Source organism: Vitis riparia, chromosome 19 (assembly GCF_004353265.1).
Source record: "Vitis riparia cultivar Riparia Gloire de Montpellier isolate 1030 chromosome 19, EGFV_Vit.rip_1.0, whole genome shotgun sequence".
NCBI lineage: Eukaryota > Viridiplantae > Streptophyta > Magnoliopsida > Vitales > Vitaceae > Vitis > Vitis riparia.
The window spans coordinates 4,208,002-4,230,494 of NC_048449.1; the positions used below are offsets into that span (position 1 = coordinate 4,208,002).

The 22,493-nt window shown below is 36.8% G+C and overlaps 1 protein-coding gene and 1 long non-coding RNA gene across 2 annotated transcripts in view; both read left to right on the forward strand.

Annotated features, from left to right (window-relative positions):
• Positions 1–22,493, forward strand: part of LOC117909191 (myosin-2) — a 31,873-nt gene that overhangs the window by 1,663 nt on the left and 7,717 nt on the right. The window contains exons 2-22 of the mRNA XM_034823115.1: positions 500–601; positions 700–843; positions 943–1,093; positions 1,209–1,236; positions 1,389–1,557; positions 1,691–1,754; positions 1,901–1,914; positions 2,002–2,086; positions 3,121–3,224; positions 3,356–3,494; positions 4,747–4,865; positions 5,029–5,181; positions 5,269–5,358; positions 6,455–6,532; positions 7,976–8,134; positions 9,704–9,904; positions 10,322–10,527; positions 10,613–10,748; positions 19,397–19,526; positions 19,849–19,989; positions 20,097–20,212. Coding sequence (XP_034679006.1) covers positions 500–601; positions 700–843; positions 943–1,093; positions 1,209–1,236; positions 1,389–1,557; positions 1,691–1,754; positions 1,901–1,914; positions 2,002–2,086; positions 3,121–3,224; positions 3,356–3,494; positions 4,747–4,865; positions 5,029–5,181; positions 5,269–5,358; positions 6,455–6,532; positions 7,976–8,134; positions 9,704–9,904; positions 10,322–10,527; positions 10,613–10,748; positions 19,397–19,526; positions 19,849–19,989; positions 20,097–20,212 — 2,529 coding nt within the window. The remainder of the gene's footprint in view (positions 1–499; positions 602–699; positions 844–942; positions 1,094–1,208; positions 1,237–1,388; positions 1,558–1,690; positions 1,755–1,900; positions 1,915–2,001; positions 2,087–3,120; positions 3,225–3,355; positions 3,495–4,746; positions 4,866–5,028; positions 5,182–5,268; positions 5,359–6,454; positions 6,533–7,975; positions 8,135–9,703; positions 9,905–10,321; positions 10,528–10,612; positions 10,749–19,396; positions 19,527–19,848; positions 19,990–20,096; positions 20,213–22,493) is intronic.
• Positions 13,357–19,395, forward strand: LOC117909192. Its single transcript, XR_004650315.1, has 3 exons — positions 13,357–14,131; positions 15,554–15,556; positions 19,322–19,395. It is a non-coding gene; the product is annotated as an uncharacterized LOC117909192 (long non-coding RNA).

Consider the following 22,493-nt stretch of genomic DNA (forward strand, 5'->3'; position numbering starts at 1 on the left):
CTAGGTTCTATTCCTGGGGTTACTAGATTCAATAGTTCTTTGGTAAGGTTCAGACACCTTGGTTTTCCTGGTCCTGTGAAGAGCGGGTCTCCTTTTTAATGAAAAAGAAACTGGATGGCTTGTAAGCTACATAACTGGATCATTTGAATTTTTGCCTTAGGCCATGAGGAATTCCTGTACCCAACCCATGTACTTTTCTGGAGGTCCTAGCATCAGAAGCCTTGGTACTTTTCTGTTTTCTTGGAGGTCAACATCCTTCTCTGTATCAATGTTTGTGTAGTTTATGCAATTACTGTTTCAGTGTTCATTGGCGTTAAATGTTTAGGTCAAGCTCTAGGACCTGCTGGATTTGTTTACATTTTCTCATGGGGTGTGTTAGCCCCTCCATTTTTCTTTGTAATCCTCAAATAACCTTATAATTGAATCTCTCTTTAAAATAACGCTTAGCTGCATAGATCATTAATATGCTAAACATACATTTACTTTGAAATGTGTTCAGAAACTTCCTGTCTGGTGTCGGCTCCCAAGTGGGCAGTGGGAATCAGGAACTGTACAATCAACAACAGGCGAGGAAGCGCTTGTTTTGCTCTCAGATGGGAGTGTGAGTTCATATACTCTTTGATCTCATTCTTTAATCCCAAGCACTTGAGTAAGTGTGGATTCCTCATACTTACGTAGTTATATTATCACATTACACAGGTTGTCAAAGTGTCAACAGGAGAGATTTTACCTGCAAACCCAGATGTCCTTGTGGGTGTGGATGATCTCATACAGCTTAGTTATTTGAATGAACCATCAGTTGTACACAATCTTCAGTACAGATATTCTCATGATATCATTTATGTAAGTACAACTGAGACGCCTTATCTGTGCTTGCCAATGAAATGATGTTTCCTTTTCCACACTTCATTTACTGGTAGTTGCTTTTTTTCCTTTCTGTAGAGTAAAGCAGGGCCTCTTTTGATTGCAGTCAATCCCTTCAAAGATGTCCCAATTTATGGGAATGACTTTGTCACAGCATATAGCCAGAAAGTTAAAGATAGCCCTCATGTTTATGCAATAGCAGACATTGCTTATGATGAGATGATGAGAGGTGACTGTAACCATACTTATTTTAACTAGAAAAAAATTTTATTTTCCGTACTCACACATAACTTATATGTGAAGCATTCATTTTTTTCCTAAACCTGTTGTTGTTTATGTTGCAGATGAAGTAAATCAATCCATCATCATAAGGTCAGTTGGAGTATCTTCCTATCATTTTACTGTAAAATGGGAGCTTCTTTATGGATACTTCTGTTGCAGTTCGTTTTCAATGTTTAATATATTGAGCCTTTAAGCCCATTTTTAGTGTTTCATGAGGTGATCATCGAAATTTTATCTTCCAGTGGCGAAATTGGTGCTGGAAAAACTGAGACAGCAAAAATTGCAATGCAATACCTGGCTGCACTTGGTGGTGGCAGCGATGGGATAGAGAATGAACTCGCTCAGACAAGTTGTATCCTAGAAGCATTTGGGAATGCAAAAACATCAAGGAATAACAACTCTAGTCGATTTGTGAGTTTTTCTCTCTCATTTCTTTCTCCTATTCATGACTAAAGGTAGTCCTAGGTTTATCTTTATTTGATTCTTTTTTTATTTGGATTTTTCAAAAAGTTAACTGGTTTACATTCATTTTGAAATGGTGCAGGGGAAGTCAATTGAACTTCATTTTAGTACATTTGGGAAAATATGTGGTGCTAAAATCCAAACTTGTAAGCACGATTGCAGTGAATATATTTCTTTTAGAATGTACTACTCTTTTTTATTATCTTTTCAGTTATACTAATCAACATGATTCACTCCTACAACCTTGCATGTGCATCTCAAATGCCAATTTAACAATGATAATTGTGGATAGTTCTGCTAGAAAAGGTAACTCATTGTTCTATATGGGCTTTATCTTAGACTTTCTATTTATTATCAAGTGCCAATTTTGAATATCATGTCTCCTTTGAGCAGTCTAGAGTAGTTAAGCTCGCTGATGGGGAGAGGTCATACCACATCTTTTATCAACTTTGTGCTGGTGCTCCATCCATTCTCAAAGGTTGTAATTTCATTGTTTTTCCATCCTGCTAATTTTTTGTGCCTTGTGTGCTTGTGTTTGTTTCTATGCAACTATTGTGTTGTTGACAAATGTGAACATGCCTACTTTTACACATTTTACATGGTGAAAAAACAAAACAGTTGTGTAGTTAGCCTCTAAAACCCCTATGCTCTATTATATGGGTTCTTCTGAAGTTTAGGAAGCTGAAACCTCATTGTGCATGAATTGTAAGCTGCTTGTAATTTTCATGGCATATGACACACAACCTGATGGTTAGGACTCACCACTTAATATCTTGCACAGAGGATTTTTATCAAATGTTATGGGAAGTTACTCTAGATATACATAAATGTGGAGGTCTATTAAAATCGCTCAACCTTTTTGAACTGGTTGATCTTCCTACTTGGAGCCCTCAAATGCACATCGTTTTTTCCTATAGAATGAGCCATGTTTTTAGTGGAAGAGGTGGGTTAGGTTTCTTTCAATGTCTTTGTCTGACAGTTTTGATATGGTAATTGTTAGCCTGGTGTACATTGTAGGCTCATATTGTAACAGCTTAAATCTTTATGAAATGGTAGCTTAACGTGGTATTAGAGCTATGGTTAACTAGAGCTCTTGAGTTTGAGTCTCTTCTACTGGTATTGTTTCCATCTCTGTGTCCCTAACTGCTGCTTATTCTGTAACCACTGCTAATTTGTTTCTCATGCATCTATTTATCTATAACTGCTGCTGATTTGTTTCTCCATGCACATTCCAGGCCCATATCCTAACAGCCTGAGCTTTTAGGAAAGTTTGTAGTTTAACAGTAATAATTGTGGTGGTCTTTGATTTTGCACCTTGTGTTTCGAAATCTGATATTTTAAAAAAGTTGCATTATAGCTGTTGCATTTCATAAAGCTAATTTATCTGCACTACTGTAATCAATTCGATAAGTGATGGACTTCTCTCAATGAACATGCAATTCATTTCTCTTACCAAGTTTGTAAAGAATTTATTGTCTCATGCAAAGATTTGCTTTATGTTTTCCTTCACAGATAAACTGAACATTAAAATGGCTAGTGAGTACCACTATCTTAATCAAAGCAACTGCTTGGCAATTGATGATGTGGATGATGCTCGGAAATTTCATGTGCTTATGGTAACTAAGATTTAGGTGTTACAAACCCTTAAGGATAACCTTTTTTTTTTTTTTTTTTTGGTCTTTTTATTACCTATTTCATTTATGTATCCTAAGTGCCATTTTTTTGGGTTATTTTTGTATTTCACCAGGGAGCCTTAGATATTGTTCAAATTTGCAAAGAAGATCAAGAGCATGCATTTTCAATGCTTGCTGCAGTGTTATGGCTGGGAAACATATCATTTCAAGTAGTTGACAGTGAAAATCATGTGGAGGTGGTTGCTAATGAAGGTAAGCTCTCTATATTTGGTTTTGCATGCTACTTTTGTGATGGATGCTTTGCACCTGGTGTTTTTGAGATATCTCATTTCGAGCTTTCAACTCTAATCATTAGTTGTTATCATCTTGGATTATTTTATTTTATTTTATCATAAACCAAATGCATTTATTCCACACATGTGAAGTTCAGGAACAACATGGTAATTGGCTTTGAGCAGAAATACTGTATGTTGGGCACATCCATGGACAAATAAGCTTAACTTGTTACCTGGAAGTATCATTTGTCCTGCTTTAGTTATTTTTTATTTATTTTTAGTGTTTTTTATATTTTTTTTAGATGTGCAATTGTATTGGGTGAAATATTCGCAGCTACTGCAAGTTTGAACATGGAATTAAAGTTGCTAATCACTGTGGTAAATATCATAGATAATTGAGAATGGAATGGGTTTGAAAGCCTGAAGTTTGACCATGAGATTATTTTGAGGCTTAATCCTCTATACCATATGGTATAAAATGAACGGTGAAGTCATTAGTTATGTATAAAAATAAAATCAACAATTATCCTATTCTTGATTCCTATTGCTTACACCCCCTGTCGTACGGTTCTGTGAGCTAAAGGGTGTCAGATGATTAGTTTGTTCACACCCATGTGTATGCTATCCAATCACACATGAAATTATTCTCTGGGCCATTGGTTGAAAAAGGTCTCTTTTTTTTGCTTGTAATGTTGCTTCAAGCCTTCAACAAATTGTGCAGAAGTCTGGCAATCCAGCTGGACCCCTGGGGTTCTTGATGAAGGGGATATGGCAGAAGGCTTTTGAGAGTTTAGGTGTTAAACTTGGGGAGTTAGATGTATGGTATTGCGAATTGGATGCCCTTTATGAAAAGATAAGAAGAAAGGATCTGGAATTCTAGATCTCTTAAATGCCATGATTTTTGCTAGGTGGTAGTTTTTTCTTTCAATGTAATAATTTTAGAAAGACATTTGAGTAATTTTTGTATTCTCACCTATATAAGAATACTCATCCATATGCCTTTTCCATCATAACCAGAAGTTTGTGCTAGTCCTAATGATTATTATTTTATTTTATTTCCCATTGTTGTTTCTATCTCTATGTGAACTTTGAGAAAACTTCTGTTCTATGTTCATTTGTGTGCATGCTTCTGAATTCTATCTAAATAAAATGGTGCCACATGAGGTGCTTATACAGAGATAACCACAGCCTTCTTTATGGGTTTTTTCTTTTTGTGTATTTTTTGGCAGCTGTTACCTGTGCTGCCCGGTTGATTGGTTGCAGTGCCCAGGAGCTGATGTTATCTTTATCTACCAATAAAGTCAAAGCTGGGAATGGTGATGCTGCCAAAAAATTAACGTTGCAGCAGGTCTGTTAAATAGTTATCCGAAAACTGTCTGTTCTCTCTGTGCTCTCTCTCTCTCTCTCTCTCTCTCTCTCTCACACACACACACACACACACACACACACACACACCTGGATTTGATGTGCATGTAAATTTCAAGCAGAGACATTATATTTCTCTTATTTAGGCAATTGATGCAAGAGATGCGATGGCGAAATTCATATATGCAAGCTTATTTGATTGGATTGTAGTACAAATCAACAAATCTCTTGAAGTGGGCAAACGACCCACTGGGAGATCCATAAGTATCCTAGATATGTATGGCTTTGGGACATTTCAGGTATACAATTCACATTTATCTGCTTAGTTATGTTTCTAATGGAATATGATTATAACACTCACAAGGATCTTATCTTCAAATTTTCAGAAGAACAGCTTTGAACAACTCTGTATAAACTATGCAAATGAGAGGCTGCAACAGCATTTCAATCGTCATCTACTTAAACTCGAACAGGAGGTATGCATCTAAACTCTATTTATACCATTGGAGTTGTTGGTCATTCATGACACGAGTATACAGAAGCTTTCTGAAAATTTTATCTTGATTAAAAAATGCAAAGAAGATCCAAAATAGCAATTCCTTGCCATATTTTACATGAAAATGTAATGGGAATTCTTGTTTCATTTTTCATTAACAAAGTGCTCCATTCAAGATATGGTGGGTAAATTTGTTATCCCTTGGAGAACCTACAATCTTTTGGTGGAGTGGAACTATTTAGGAAGTAATTTGAGAATAATTATTAGTGATATATGTAGATGAGAAATTCCTATAAAAAAAAATATATGTAGATGAGAAATAGAACTGCAAATTTTGTCATGGACAATGAATGGTCTTCTATGTACACTCTAACCCAATCCAAATGACTTCACAAATAATAAGATTTGATTGCTTGGTCTGACTGCCCGATGTCATTAAATGGTTCCTCTTTCTTTCCTTCCATGGAGTCTAGAACAAACACAAGCTTTGGGTTTTTTTCTTCTTATTCCCCATGAATGAGCACTGCCAACTCAATAGGTTCCCTCTAACTGAAGGAATGCATCACCCATACCACTCCAGAGAAAAGATCAGCTACCACAACATTCTTGCTTTGGAACAGTGAAGAAGGAAATGGTTTGTTGATTCTTTCTTACCTTTGCACAAGAAACATCTATTAGGCAAACACCATCCTCTCATTTTGAGCTAGTCTACTAGAATTCTGCCCCAAGTCGCTTCCCATATAAAGAAGCTTACCTTTGTTGGTGCTTAGGTACTCTACGCCATGCTTGTAGGGAAATGCTCTCTACACCCCTTGGTTAAGGAGGCATATATATTTAACTGATAAGTTGCCACACTTGGTTTCCTTCTACCTCAACTTGTCCACTTTGCTTCTAATTGACAAAGTGTTCAATTTGCATAAAAATCTCTCCACTTTCTCAAGTTTCCAATCATTAAAGTGGATTAATGTGATATTCCTATGGTATTTAAGATTGTTTTTGTAGTAGGTAACTAGATATTTCAATAATAGTAATGATTAGAAAAATTACAATGTCTTAACTTGTTTATTCTATTTCAGGAATATGAATTGGATGGGATTGATTGGAAAAGAGTTGATTTTGAAGACAATCATGAGTGTTTAGATCTCTTTGAAAAGGTATTTCTATTATATGAGCTAATGCATGTGTAGATTTCTTTGGTCACACTATTAACTTCTCTAGAGAATGAGACTATTTCATATCTAGTGTGATGTGTAAAGCCTAGGTCCCATTTCTCTAAAAAAATAAAATAAAAATAAAATTAAAAATTAAATGAGCCCTTAGAAATATATATTTACTTTTGAATTTAGAAAAGTATAATTACATTTTGAATGCTATTAATAAAAAATTTAAATAAAAATAATTTTATAAATTTTAAGTAAAACTAAAAAGTTAATGTTTCCTTTATAAAGTTAAAGAAAACTAAAAAGAAAATAAAATATTTTGTAAAATCTGCTATTACCCTTACACATTTATTTTCCTTTTTATTCTATTTTTATCATTTTCTTCTCATGCTGACATTGTCTTAATTTATTTTCCATATTTTAATATACCTAAAATTGAGTTTGGTAATTTTGTATTTGATATTTTATTTAAATAATTTTGATGGTATATTCTCTTCCATTTCCATTTGAAGATTTTGAATTTATTCACATAATTGATTTTATTTTTAGTTTTAGCCATTAAAGATAATATAACTTAATAAAATACTTTAAACTGTAGACAATAATAATTTTCAAATTTTTATTAATTACTTATATTTTATTTAAGTTGACATATGACTCTATTAAAACTCTAAATATCAAGACACTTAATGTGTTAGGGAAGGTGCTGCCGTCATAATACTCTATATGATAGGTGATTTTTAAGTCAAAAGATTTTATCACTTTCAATTGATTTTATACTTATTGATTTGAAAAAATCTCACATTTTATCAAATAAATAAATTTAATTTTTTTTGGGAAAGTTTTAAAGATTTTATAATGAAAAATTATTAAAATTATTGAAAATTTTAAAAATCTCAAATTTAATTAAATAAATTATAAAATTTTTGAAAAAGTGTTAAAGATTTTTTTACAAAAAGTTATTAAAATTATTGAAATTTTTTTGGTTAGATTTCTTACCATTTTTTTTCTTTTGTTTATTTTCATAAAATCTCATATTTTTGTGAAGTTGGTGATTTAATTTGATACTTATATACTTATATACTTATATATATATATATATATATTATATATATATATATATATATATATATATATATAAAGAAATAATGTCATAAAAATATAGCATGAAATATGGAAAGAGATACATAAAGGAGGGCAAATTTACCTATATTTGTATAATAAGTCATTCATAAATTTGAAAAATAATTACCGGTATCCACCTTATCATTCAACAAACTAAGTGATATATTGGTTTGCAGTTTAAGTGCTAAGGATGGGCTTTGTTATAATATCTTTTCTTTTTATATGAGGCCAGATTATATGTTTTATAGTGAGAGCAGTTACTCTTTATTGTGTGGTGGATTGTATTAACTTTCACCACAATGCATTCTGCAGAAACCTTTAGGGCTACTATCTTTATTGGATGAGGAGTCAAATGCTCCCATGGCCACTGATATGTCCTTTGCCAACAAACTTAAGCAGCATTTGGTTGGCAATCCCTGCTATAAAGGAGAAAACGGTGGAGCTTTCAGTATTCGTCATTATGCTGGAGAGGTCAGTTGTCCTAAGCTCAGGATTTTTGGAGGTTTTTTGACAACTTGTGTGTTAAGATGGCTTATCCTGATGACAATTTTGACTAGATTATGGTTAGTTCTCATTTCAAAACACGATATACGTTATAAAGGGAGGCTTTGGATTTCCCTTGGTCTTACATGATACAATTTTTAGGTCTCATATCTTATAAAAATAAATATTTAAGTAAAATGGCTTATAAAATAATGGTCACAATTGTAGAATTTCTCTTAGAAATTAATGCTTTCCCTTGTGTCACAACTACCTTTAGTGTATGTATGGAGGAGAAAGGGATTATAATAATGAAGAACTGTTCCATAGGCTTGTGGATCAAATTCTAAAATAATCTAGTTTACTTTGATTAATATGGATGCAATTTAAACTTACGTACATTGAAAATAGCACATGTTTTGGGAGGATCAAATTTCCTAATTAATTATGGGATGATTTATCTCCTTGCTTTTCCTTTTCTAAATCTTAGTGTTGGGGTGCAACAATGCAACTCTTAAGACCGGGGATGGGTCACACAAATGATGATGGTCGAATATCATAAAAGGCTTAGCCTACACTAATTGGACACCAATTGGTTTCAAATGAGATGGTCAAAATCCAATCCAAGAATTGGTACCGGATTTTGAGCCATGAGAGCTTCATGATGGGGAAGGGATTGTTGTGGTGTAACAATGCCACTCTTAAACCTGAAGACGAGTTACCTAAATAATGGTGGTTGAATGTCATAAAAGGCTTAACCTATCCTCATTAGACACCAATTGGTTTTCAGATGAGATGATCAAAGCTCAATCCAAGACCTAGCCCTTGCTAGTTCCTTCCTACCATCTCATTTGACCAAGCTCTTTTGAGTCCTAACTCTTCCTATTTCCTTTGTGCCATCTCCTTCCACCAAGTATTTTTCTAATATTTTGGCACATTAACTGCAAGAACAAATCAATCATATGCTAGCAGCTAGCTTTGGTTTCAAATATTGTCTAAATTTAAAAGGTTGTTGTTCTCTTTCAATTTTAAATTTTCAAGATTTTGAAATAACACCAATTAAGACAATGAAATTTAGAAGATATTTTCTTTCCTTTTTAATGAGTTGATAATTGATTTTGCATTTTGACGTGATTGAAACCAATGCCAAAACCAAAAATTTAATCCTTGATACCAGCAGATTTCTTTTAATTTCAGTGTGCCCTTGCTTACTAATTCATGATTGCATGATTGTAATTTCTAAATTAATTCTCATCCTGAAATTGGCCTTGTATACAAAAATTGTAATTTATCTGATTCAGTGGTAAAACATTTAGGTTAATTCAAACATAGGCTAGTTGACTTGATGTTGATCACTTGTTAAACAGGTTTAATGGTTACATGTTTTGTAGAGTTTTCTTATCTTGATCAAATTAGCTTAGCGACAATTACTGACTAGCCTGATGCTTATAAAATATTACCCTGTGCTTGTCTGAGCTGGCTTGATTCATTCATGAAAAACCTTCAAAAATCAGGATTTATCGTTGTGTACGCATTTACTGACATCTGGAGGTTTGTTAGGTTCTTTATGATACAAGTGGCTTCTTGGAAAAGAACAGAGATCCTCTTCACTCTGATTCGATCCAACTCCTCTCATCATGTAGTTGCAAGCTTCCTCAGTTGTTTGCCTCCAATTTGCTCGACCACTCCCAGAAGCAAGCTAGTCCTTTATCCTTAGGTGCATTTGATTCCCAGAAGCAAAGTGTTGGGACAAAGTTTAAGGTAAAGATGTTTGTTTCCTGGAACTGGATATACTGTGCATTTAGCTACAAACTATTTTTCAATTACAAGCCACCTAATATGAAACTTGGAACAGTACTGCAGTATGTGAAGTAATAATGTGTAAAACCTCTACTCTCTTTTGACAATTTAATTGATTTAAAATTGTAAATAGTATTTGCATAGTACCTGTTAATGTGGTTATTTGGATTCTTGCCTGCATATATGGTAGCTTGGCAATCAGAATGCGCTTTTTTGTTGTTTGATGAAGGTCCTTTATACGTCTGTGATGAGATGAATATCAATCAATGTGTACATGTAAATGGACGAGAATTACTATGTTTTGGTGTCTTCTTACTTGTTTGGTTTATAGACTCATGTTTGTACAATAATTTTTAGGAATCCATTTTATGCTTGTAGGATCAACTGTTCAAACTGATGCAGCAGTTGGAGAACACTTCTCCTCACTTCATTCATTGCATAAAACCTAATGATAAACAGCTTCCTGGCATGTATGAAAAGGATTTTGTCTTGGAGCAGCTCAGGTGTTGTGGAGTTTTGGAGGTAGTCAGGATCTCAAGATCTGGGTATCCTACTCGAATGACACATCAAGAATTTGCAAGAAGGTACAGGATGACACCCTCCTTTATTTCAATGTTTTTTCTTGTACTAGTGTTTAATAGTTCTTATCATATGCTTGCATATAATTAGGTATGGGTTTCTACTTCCGAAGGACAATGAATACCAGGATCCATTAAGTATATCAGTTTCTGTTCTTCAGCAATTTAATATCCTTCCTGATCTGTATCAAGTTGGCTACACAAAATTATATTTCCGAACAGGACAGGTGAGTTCTATATTTTTGCTATATATTTGTGTGGGCTTCTATAATTTTTCTTGTATGTGATGCCCCGTATGGATTAGAAAATGATGGTCTGCACTCTTACCTCTTTAAGAAACAAAATCCAGGGTAGATCTCTTTAAAGTGGGGCTACTGGATGGTATTTCAAGCTTCCTACTTTCTTCACTTTGCAGATATGCACAAATCTGCCAGAGTGAAAAGGTGGGGCCCTCTGCCTAGATCTTGTGCTCTTGGATGCTCATGCATGGGTTTGAGCAGTTGCACAAAGTTCCCATGAGCAAGTTTGAGAAAATTTTTGAGGAAAATTGGAATTGATTTCCTTTGATTCATTTAGAAAAAAGTGTACACACACACACAAACACACACAACAGTGCTACAAAAACATGAAATTACCATAAATGGAAATCTAAAAAGAAAGTCAATGTTTGTAAATGGACAAGAGCCTCAAAAATCTGCCTACAATAGGAGTGAGTAGAAGATATTTGAATTTCTAAACAAGAACTGGGGAATCTCTAGAATCCTCCTTATGAATAAAACAAAAGCATTAGGCTCTATTTAACAATTGTTTTTTCAAACAGTTTTTTGTTTTTTGGACCAAAATAACTGGAAAATACTTTTGACAGATGGAAATAGAAAATAGTTTTTTTTGCTCTTAAAAACAGAAAATATGGTGTTTTTAGAAAACATTTATTAATTGTCTTGACTTGTTTTCAAAGGGCTGTTTTAGTTGGTTTGTTGTTTCTCTTTCCTTTTACTTGTATTCAGCATGCTTATAGAATGGAGCATGATTTTCTTAACCTTTTGTGCATCCCAACTTGTAGACTGCTTTCATGAACTTTTCAAACCAAGCTCTCAGGAATTGTTTGATGTTTAGCTTATATGTACAAATCTGAAGAAAAGGATTCCTGTTAGAACTAGATGATTTCCCTATTGATCTATCAAAATTTTCAGATGTTATTTCAGACATTTGAAAGGAACACACTGGTAAAGAAGGTTGATCGAAACTGTTAACAATGAAGGCCAACGGAAAAAATACACCTTAGTCTAGAACCCTTAATTGCTCTCTCACCATTAGGAAAATTGGAATTGATTTTCCTTCATTCATTTAGGGGAAAAAAATTTACTACATGTATAGACAACAGGGTTACAAGAAAAGGGAACTGCAAGAATGTATACTTGAAACCTAAAAAGAAAGTCAATGTTAGGAGATAGACGAGCATCAGAATGCCTCTAATCCTCCTCATGGGTGGGAAAAAAATGTTACTTTCTCAACACTTATTTATATTTTAAATCTTTTTGGAAGTCTTCAGGAACAAAAGTCCTGTATTGGTTTTGTCTTCCACCAAATAAATAAACAAGACAGATCATTGAGACTCCATTACCTTCTGCTTGAATTTTTCTTTTTCTTTTTCAGATGAATGATTTAGATTACAAGAGTGCCAAAGTTGTTGTGACCTGACATCTATAGTAATATATCCCAACTTCTACATCACATCAGTAGACATGCATATTGTGCTCATTTTGGATGGTTCAATTTTACTTTAATGATTGTAATCTTGGATTCATGCTGGAACAGTCCAAAGCAAATGAGAATTACCAGATAAAATGGATTTGACTCACTTATGGTAGTTTAATGCGCTAGCAAGTTATCATATCTTTAAAGAAATCACTTTCAAAGATGATAGTATTCATCCAAAACTCCTAATCTCCATAGTCCATCCAGGTGATGATGTATAGTAGGACAATGAAGTGCTGTTGCCACTTAATTATATTGATGAATCTCATCAAGGTATTGAGTAAAACAGTGAGAAAGTAGCATCTGAATTTAGGTGACAATATTATGCTTGTCGAACCCAGAGATCCATAGCTAGCACCGAGAATCTTCTATGAAAAGCATCTAAACAACCAAGACCACCCTACTGTTGTTTAGGGTCCAACATGACCCATTTATTGCAAATCAGCCCTAAAAAGTGGTCTTTTTCCCCCTTTTATAGGTTTTTTTTTTTGGGAGAATTATGATTTAGGGTCTTCTAAATCATATAATTGGTCAAAAGGATATAAAAGATTGACATTTCACCTCACAACCCGCAACAAATGAGTTTTACTTAAATTGTTTTGAATAATATTTGACGATTTGGCTATCAGAAAATGTCAAAATTACTTCTTTTTTTTTTTGTCTTTTTATATCATTCCATCTTTACTTTTTCTAATTTTCTTTTTTGTCTTTTCTTTCCTTCTATTTATAATTATTTGCAATAATACATCAAATAATAATAAATAGTATTAAAAATGCTAAAAGTTCAAATAATGATAATAATAACAACACTAATATTAAAATAGTAGTCTTAATAATAATAATTATTGTTATATTATTATTCTTATTGTTGTTGTTTTTGTTGTTGTTATTATTATTATTATAGAGTAAGATGAAAAGATAAATAATAATAAAGAAAATGAGAAAAGGACAATATATTCTCTCTTTTCTTTTTTAATCCCTACAGAGAAGTGAACCTGAAACCTCCCATGACCCCACCCCAAACCCATTACTTCATGAATCAGGCCTCAAAGGCTCCTTCAAAAGGTTACATTAAGTTATATCTATCAGTTATTGTCCTTATGCACTTTTTTTTTTCTTTTTTTTTTAAAGAAAATGGTAGAAATGCACAGCAGTGAAACAACTCACAAGTTATTGATAAATCCAACATACTCTGCACAAAGAACTGAACCTAAAGATGTTTTCTCCTTGTCATTCTTAGGTGTTTTCTTCCAATTATTTTTGCAAGTGTCAATACAATTGGAGTAAGCACTGTATGGATGCTGATGCCTCAATCACCTACCAATCGTTGCCTTTCTAGTCTTGATTGGTTGTGACTCTGATTGAAAGTTTGTTATGATGGACCTACATTCATTCTACACAAGCACTTCAAAATATGAAGAATCCATGGACATGAATAAAGGTATTGGGTACCTGGTTTGGCATCCCTACCAACTTGCCCAATACTGTCCAAAATAAGAAAAAACCGATTCCTATTTCACTATAAATTTCCTCATGTGCTTTCTTTGATCACACTTGTATGCTACCCTATAGAAAAAGGAAAAAGCAGGCCTTTTTTATTTTTATTTTTTTTGATAATATTGCCATGCTTTTGTTGTAAGATTTGGGGATTAGATGAATTCAGCACCTAGAAAAAGACACAGGTGGTACTTGTATCTAACTCCTGTAACATAGAGATAGTGCTTAATCTTAGTTTTGAGAGAAAAAAAAAAAAAGGAAGAGAAAAATGGTAGAAGATGAAAGAAGTGAGAGTAGAATAACTTGGTAGCTTGGCAAAGCTTTGGTGACCTCCAAGTTCTGCAGCAGTGACTTAGTGTTAGGCCACCTGTGCACTTCACCTACACTAGGCATAAGAATAATTCTGGAATTGCAAGCAGTAGCTGACGTGGAAGGAATGATTGCAAATTCTGTTAGAAAGGAGGTGTTGGGTATTTGGTTGAGATTTTCTGTTAGGACCAGAGGGGTGAAGGGAATAAAAGGTGAGGTGGGATTTGGGGGAGGGCATGGAAAGAATGATATAGAATTGGGCTTGCCCATTTGGGAGAGAACTAAGCCTCTCGAAAGCTTGGATATTTCATTTCAGACATTAATAGAGAATACCAGTTATTCCTCTACTTTTCTCTGCGTTTTCTGGTTAATTTCTTGCCTTGTGTGTATCAAATTGGTATCAGAGCGGTAACGAACTTGAGAAAATGGCTAGTAAAAACATGGCTCAGCGTATGGATTCTATGGAGGAGGTAATTGCAGCAGTGCAGGGAGAATTTCGGCGTGAAGTGGGTACGCTAAAGGAGGAGATGCAGAATCTGAATCACAGATTCGAGCAATTCATCAAATTGCAAGAAGACGCTGTACGGGCTGGAGGAACTTCTTCTGGGGGAAATAGGGCAGACAGACCTTTTATGGGGGAGGTTCATGGGTCAGATGGCAGCTCTGGTTCCGCCGGATTTCGCCATGAATCCCGATTTCGGAAGCTCGAAATGCCTCCGTTTGTCGGAACGAATCCGGATGGATGGATTCTCAAGGCGGAGCGATATTTTGCATTTAATCGACTAACAAATGAAGAGAAACTTGAGGCTGCAATTATGGCTTTTGAAGGTGATGCACTGCTTTGGTATCAGTGGGAAAACAGGAAAAGATCCATCGTTCTTTGGGAAGAGATGAAGATGCTTCTCTTGAAGCAGTTTCGAACAACCCAGGCCGGCACTCTTCACGAGCAATGGTTAGCCCTGGTTCAAGACGGAAGTGTACAGGATTATCACCGGAGATTCATCGAGTTGTCGGCGCCATTAGAGAACATTTCTGATGAAGTAGCTCTGGGTAATTTCATTAACGGGCTGAAGCCAGAAATCAGAGTGGAGGTTAGGATTCTGGAACCCAGCAATTTGGGCCGGGCCATGGACTTGGCCCAAAGGATTGAGGAAAAATTGTGGATCACTAAAGCCCATAAACCCTTTAGTGGGGTTACAAGAGCAGGAACGGGGACTTCACGGGGCAGTATTGTGCCCTCTGAAGCCTCCCGATCAATTTTTAGGGCAAATCATTCGGAAGCCAAGATCGCCGGGGAAGTGAGGAGACTTTCTGATTCGGAGCTACAAAGAAACGAGAGAAGGGATTGTGCTTTCGGTGTGATGAAAAATGGGGACCCGGGCATCGCTGCAAGAAGAAAGAACTAAGTGTTCTTCTCATACATGACGCCGATGAAGAAGAATTGAGTCGGATTGACGTTACGGAAGAGGCAGTGGCTGATTTGGAGGCGGTTGAACTTAATCAAGTGGCGGAAGTTTCGCTCAGCTCTGTTGTGGGATTAACTACCCCAAAAACTATGAAATTAAAGGGAATGGTGGGTGAGCAGGAGGTGGTGGTCTTGATCGATCCAGGTGCAACCCATAATTTTATATCTTTAGATTTGGTTAAAAGAATACAGTTGCCTATTGATGACAGTGAGGAATATGGGGTTACTATGGGGACTGGAACTGCTGTCCGTGGGAGAGGATTATGCAGAGGGGTAGCTCTTCATCTACAGGGGATTGATGTTGTAGAAGAATTTTACCACTAGGGTTGGGAAGTGCTGATGTGATTTTGGGAATCAAATGGCTTGAGACCTTGGGTATGACACATACCAACTGGAAAACTCAAGTAATGAAGTTTAGGCTGGGTAATGAATCGGTTACTCTACGTGGGGATCCTTCACTAGGGAAAACACTAGTGTCTCTAAAGGCTATGATGCGAACCATCAAGCATGAGGGCACTGGAATTTTAGTGGAGTTGAATCAGTTAGAAGGCTTGGGTGAAGAAAAGTCCGATGTGCCACCATTTCTACATCAGATTTTGGCAGATTATGCAGAAGTTTTTGACATGCCCATGGGACTACCCCCTATTAGAGGACATGAACATTCCATTGTACTCAAAGACGGCAGCCAACCGATTAGTGTTCGTCCGTATCGCTATCCTCATGCCCAAAAAGACGAAATTGAAAGATTAATCAAGGAAATGCTTGTAGCTGGAATAATCCAAGTCAGTAACAGTCCCTTTTCAAGTCCAGTTCTGCTTGTTAAGAAGAAGGATGGGTCTTGGCGATTTTGTGTGGATTATAGGGCATTGAATAAGGTAACAGTACCAGATAAGTATCCAATTCCAGTAATAGATGAGTTACTAGATGAGTTACACGGTGCAAAAATTTTCTCTAAGTTAGACTTGAAGTCGGGTTATCATCAAATCAGAGTTAGTAGCCAAGATGTTCACAAAACAACTTTTCGGACTCACGATGGGCATTACGAATTCCTCGTCATGCCCTTTGGGCTCATGAATGCCCCTGCTACTTTCCAATCCTTGATGAATGATGTCTTCCGGCCCTACCTTAGGAAGTTTGTCTTGGTATTTTTCGACGACATCCTGATTTATAGTCCTTCTGAAGAGTCCCACCAGCAGCACCTAAACAAGCTCTAGAGATTCTGCAAGCTAACCGCCTCTTCGTCAACCAAAAAAAGTGTGAATTCGGGAAAACTGAGGGTGGCTTACTTGGGCCATATCATTTCTGGACAGGGGGTAGCAGCAGATCCTAGCAAGATTCAGGCCATGCTCTCTTGGCCAACCCCACCACTTTGAAAGCTCTAAGGGGATTTTTGGGATTGACAGGGTATTATCGGAAGTTTGTGGCTGGGTATGCCCGCATTGCTTTGCCATTGACTGATCAATTAAAGAAGGATAAATTTGGGTGGAATTCGGAAGCCGCTGCAGCCTTTGAAACACTTAAGCAAGCCATGACCTCAGCCCCTGTTTTAGCTTTGCCCGATTTCACCAAACCCTTTATCATAGAGACAGATGCCTCTGGATTTGGTTTGGGTGCTGTTCTTCTCCAGGACCAGCAGCCAGTGGCTTATTATAGCCAAGTTCTTGGTTCTCGAGCTCGCCTTAAGTCTATATATGAGAAGGAATTGATGGCCATTGTATTTGCTGTTTTGAGGTGGCGGCCATATCTACGTGGAAGACGGTTCATTGTGAGGACAGATCAGCTGAGTTTGAAGTACCTTTTGGAGCAGCGAATAGTTGGGGAAGAATACCAAAAGTGGGTTACTAAACTCATGGGGTATGACTTCGATATACAATACCGTAGTGGGGCAAGCAATCGAGTAGCAGATGCTCTCTCCCGTGTATCTGATCAAGTAGAGTGTACTACCTTAGTAGTACCTCAGTGGCAGCATTGGGACACTTTACGGACAGAATTGGCAGAGGATGATTTCTGAAGAAATTAAAGGACAACATCACTTCGGGCACTCAGTCTCATGTTGGGTTTACTGTGGAACAAGGGGTATTGTTTTACAAGAATCGTCTCGTTATTCCACGGACATCTAAGCTCATTTCTACTCTAATTGGAGAGTTTCATACCACTCCAGTTGGGGGCCATTCAGGGGAAACAAAAACTTATCACCGCCTTGCAGCTGAGTTATATTGGGTTGGTATGCGTAAGGACATAGCCAAGTTTGTTCGGGAATGCTTGGTTTGTCAGCAGCACAAGTATTTGGCCACCACACCTGCTGGGTTCCTGCAGCCCATTCCTCTTCCGGCGCAGGTTTGGGATGAGATCACACTTGATTTCATTGAAGGGCTACCTCGTTCGGAAGGTTTGGATGCAATCTTGGTAGTGGTGGATCGACTTAATAAATATGCTCATTTTATCGGCTTAAGACACCCATTTACAGCCGTCTCGGTCGCTACCATTTTCACTCGTGAAATTGTGAGGCTTCATGGCATTCCTCAATCCATTATTTCTGATCGGGATAGAGTATTCTTAAGCAATTTCTGGAATGAGTTGTTTAAGTTGCAAGGGACTTCTCTTAAGCGTAGCACTGCCTATCATCCACAAACTGATGGCCAAACGGAGGTTGTTAATCGATGTCTAGAAACTTATTTGCGCTGTTTTGCTTCTGATAAGCCGCGTAGTTGGGCTCGATGGTTGGCTTGGGCTGAATATTGGTACAATACTTCATTTCACTCCTCCACTTGTTGTACCCCTTTCCGTGCTTTGTATGGTCGCGATCCACCCCCTCTCATCCGTTATGAACGAGGCACTGCGTTGGTGTCTACTGTAGATCAGCTTTTGGATGATCGAGATGCTGTCTTGGATGATTTGCGCATGCATTTGTTACGGGCGCAACAGCGGATGAAGCTGCAAGCTGATACCAAGCGTCATCATGCAGAATTTCAAGATGGTGACTTAGTTTTTTTGAAGCTGAAACCATATCGGCAGCGTTCTCTTGCACAGCGAAAGTTCGAAAAATTAGCTGCTCGATATTATGGTCCTTTCAAGGTTCTGCAGCGTATTGGCAAGGTGGCTTATAAGCTGGAGCTTCCCCCAACAGCAGCAATCCATCCTGTTTTCCATGTCTCTCAGTTGCGACCTGCACATGGAGTCTCTTCTTCTTCACCAGTTTTACCTCCACAATTGACTCCTGAACTTGAACTTGTTGTGGAGCCGGAATTATTGCTAGATGTTCGTCCGAAAGCTCAAGGCCAGCCGGGTGAAGTTGAAGTGCTGTTGAAATGGAAGTCTTTGCCAGAATATGAAGCCACTTGGGAAGATTTTCATTTGATTCACCAACAATTTCCTGCTTTCCACCTTGAGGACAAGGTGAAAGTTTGGGGGGAGGTAATGTTAGGCCACCTGTGCACTTCACCTACACTAGGCGTAAGAATAATTCTGGAATTGCAAGCAGTAGCTGACGTGGAAGGAATGATTGCAAATTCTGTTAGAAAGGAGGTGTTGGGTATTTGGTTGAGATTTTCTGTTAGGACCAGAGGGGTGAAGGGAATAAAAGGTGAGGTGGGATTTGGGGGGAGGGCATGGAAAGAATGATATAGAATTGGGCTTGCCCATTTGGGAGAGAACTAAGCCTCTCGAAAGCTTGGATATTTCATTTCAGACATTAATAGAGAAATACCAGTTATTCCTCTACTTTTTCTCTGCGTTTTCTGGTTAATTTCTTGCCTTGTGTGTATCACTTAGCATGTCTTTGTATTGAGATAAGAGTTTATTGTACTGTGGTTTTATCTGATGTTTCTATATCTTGGTCTTGCATAGATTGATGAATTGGAGGATATGAGAAAACAAGTTCTGCAAGGCATAATTGTGGTTCAAAAACGCTTCCGTGGCCGCCAGGCTCGTCGTTATTTCTATGAACTCAAGGGAGGAGTAACCACACTGCAATCATGTAATTCATATGTAACTTTGAAACTTTTAGTTGTTTAATTTGGAAGAGATGCATTACCGATTTTACATTCTTGTTTGCCTCATGCCATCTACATATATTGCTCATTTTATGCAAATTGGAGAACCGGTAATGTTTTAGGATTTTTATAAATTTTTTTTGTCCTTACAGATATTTTTGCTTAGAAACTCCAGATATCAAGTAATGTTGTGGCTTAGAGTTTTTCGGATTTTTTAAGGACTTCTTGATTTTTTAGGATCATCAGATTCCACTTCATATAATTTTCACTTTTCATTTCTTAATGTAAGTTATATTTTCCATGCAGTTGGTCATGGTGAAAATGCTAGAAGGGGGAATGATGTTTTGGTAAAGACTTGGAGAGCTGATATTCCCACACAGAAGCATATGAAACAGCAGGTTGCTCCACAAACACCTGATGAGGGGGCAATCATACATTTACAATCTGGTAAAAACTGTGTTGCTTGTTTGAACTAATTTATGGTGGTTCGATTTGCATATACTGTTCTCATTATTTTTCTTCTATTTTTTTTTTATTAATTCTTTTCCTTTCAGTAATCCGTGGGTTGTTGGCTCGAAAGCATTTTAATCACATGCAGGGCTCGAAAAAGCTGAATCTTGAGAATGCAAATTCTAGACAAAAGTCAGATAGGAGGATTTCAGATGTAAAGGTACTCTCTACATGCACCTAGTAGCATACAAGAATATTTTTAACTACAGTTAAGTCATTAGTCACTACTTCTTAGGCATAGACAAGAGAACAGTTGCATCTACTGCTGTTCCAAAATACTGTTCCTTCTGTATTATGATAAACATTTGCCTACAACTTTCATTTATGGATAACTTTTTTCCCTGATAAGCCAGCAAAACAGATATATTAACAATGCCTATCAAAAAGAGTGCACCAGAGTACACAGGTTGTATATAAGGGCACCAAAAGGCAAGATCAAAACAAAGAAAGTGAAATACAAAACACAAAAAATGATAATCCCTCCTCATACATAGCACTAAACCAATCGACTAAGTCTATCATAGACATTGTTGCTCCATTTAAGCCTACCCTCACCACTATAAAACTAAACATACGAAGGAGTATTTTAGTGCTTGACCATTTGTTACACATCCTTGAAGGACTTATTATTTCTCTCCTAAACAGTCTAAAAAATACATAACAGGGCAAAACTCCATGCTTTATTTCTTCTCTCTCCCGCAAAGGATCCTTGCCAACTTAAGTGGCCATTTTAACTGAAGTTGGCATCACCCATTCTATCCTAAACAATGAGAAGACTAGCTGCCACATGATTCTTGTTGTGAAAAGAGAGAAAATGGAGAATCCCTAATTTTTGTTATTAAAAACTATTAATAATACACATTAGACTTGGGTATATATATACATGCTTGTGGGACCCACAATACAATAAGGAAAAAAAAAGAAAAGTAAATAACTGAAATAACTATACACTATCTAACACCCCCCCTCAAGCTGGAGCATATATGTTATATGCACCAAACTTGTTACAAATGTATTTAATTCTAGGACCTCTGAGAGATTTAGTAAAAATATCTGCTAGTTGATCATTTGAATTGACAAAACTAGTCGCCACACATCCTGATGCGATCTTCTCTCTAATGAAGTGACAGTCAATTTCAATGTGTTTGGTCCTTTCATGGAAGATTGGATTGGATGTAATATGCAAAACGGCTTGGTTGTCACAGATGAGCTTCATATGTTCATCCTTTCCAAATCTGAACTCCCGAAGAAGATGTTTCAGCCATATGGGTTCACATGTTGCCAGAGCCATAGCTCGATACTCGGCTTTAGCACTAGATCTGACCACTACATCCTGTTTCTTACTCTTCTAGGATATTAGGTTACTTCCAATAAAAACACAATACTCGAAAGTGGAACGTCTATTTGTGGGTGAGTTAGCCTAATCTGCATCTGTGTAACCAACAACCTAGGTATGACCTCTGTTCTCGTACAACACACCTTGCCTGGTGTGCTTTTGATATATCGAAGAATGCGGATCACAACATCCCAATGGCTATCACATGGTGACTGTAGGAATTGACTAACACTTACGGGAAAAGAAATGTCTGGACGAGTAATGGTGAGGTAGTTCAATTTACCTACAAGTCGCCGATATCTCCCAGGATCTCCTAAAGGCTCCCCCTGTCCTGGTATAAGTTTAACATTTGGATCCATAGGAGTGTTTACCAATTTACAGTCTAATATACCGGTTTCTTCCAAGATGTCTAAAGCATACTTCCTTTGGGAAAGAACCACACTGGAACTGGATTGAGCTATCTCAATCCCTAAGAAATACTTGAATTTTCCCAAGTCTTTAGTCTGAAAGTGGGTGAAAAGGTGTTGTTTTAGTTTCTTAATACCATTTTGATCACTGCCTGTAATGACGATGTTGTCCACAAACTACCAAATAAATACACTGCCCCGAAGAGTTATGATGATAGAAAACGGAATGGTCTGCTGTATTGCGAAACATGTCAAACTCCTGAACAACAGAACTAAAACGGCTAAACCATGCTCGAGGAGATTGTTTCAAGCCATATAGAGAACGGCGTAACCTGCACGTTAAACCAGACTTTCCCCTGAGCAACAAAACCAAGTGGTTGCTCCATATAAACTTCCTCAGCAAGATCCCCATGAAGGAAAACATTTTTAATATCTAACTGATAAAGAGGCCAAGAAGGCATAACAACCATGGAGAGCAATAGACGAACAAAAGCTATCTTGGCAACAGGAGAGAAAGTGTCACCATAATCAGAACCATAAACCTGAGTATGACCTTTAGCAACTAAGCGGGCCTTAAGGCGATCAACCTGACCATCAGGGCCAACCTTAATTATGTAGACCCAACAACAACCAACTGTAGATTTACCAGAGGGTAAAACAACAAGATCCCAAGTGCCATTGGAGTGTAAAGCAGCCAT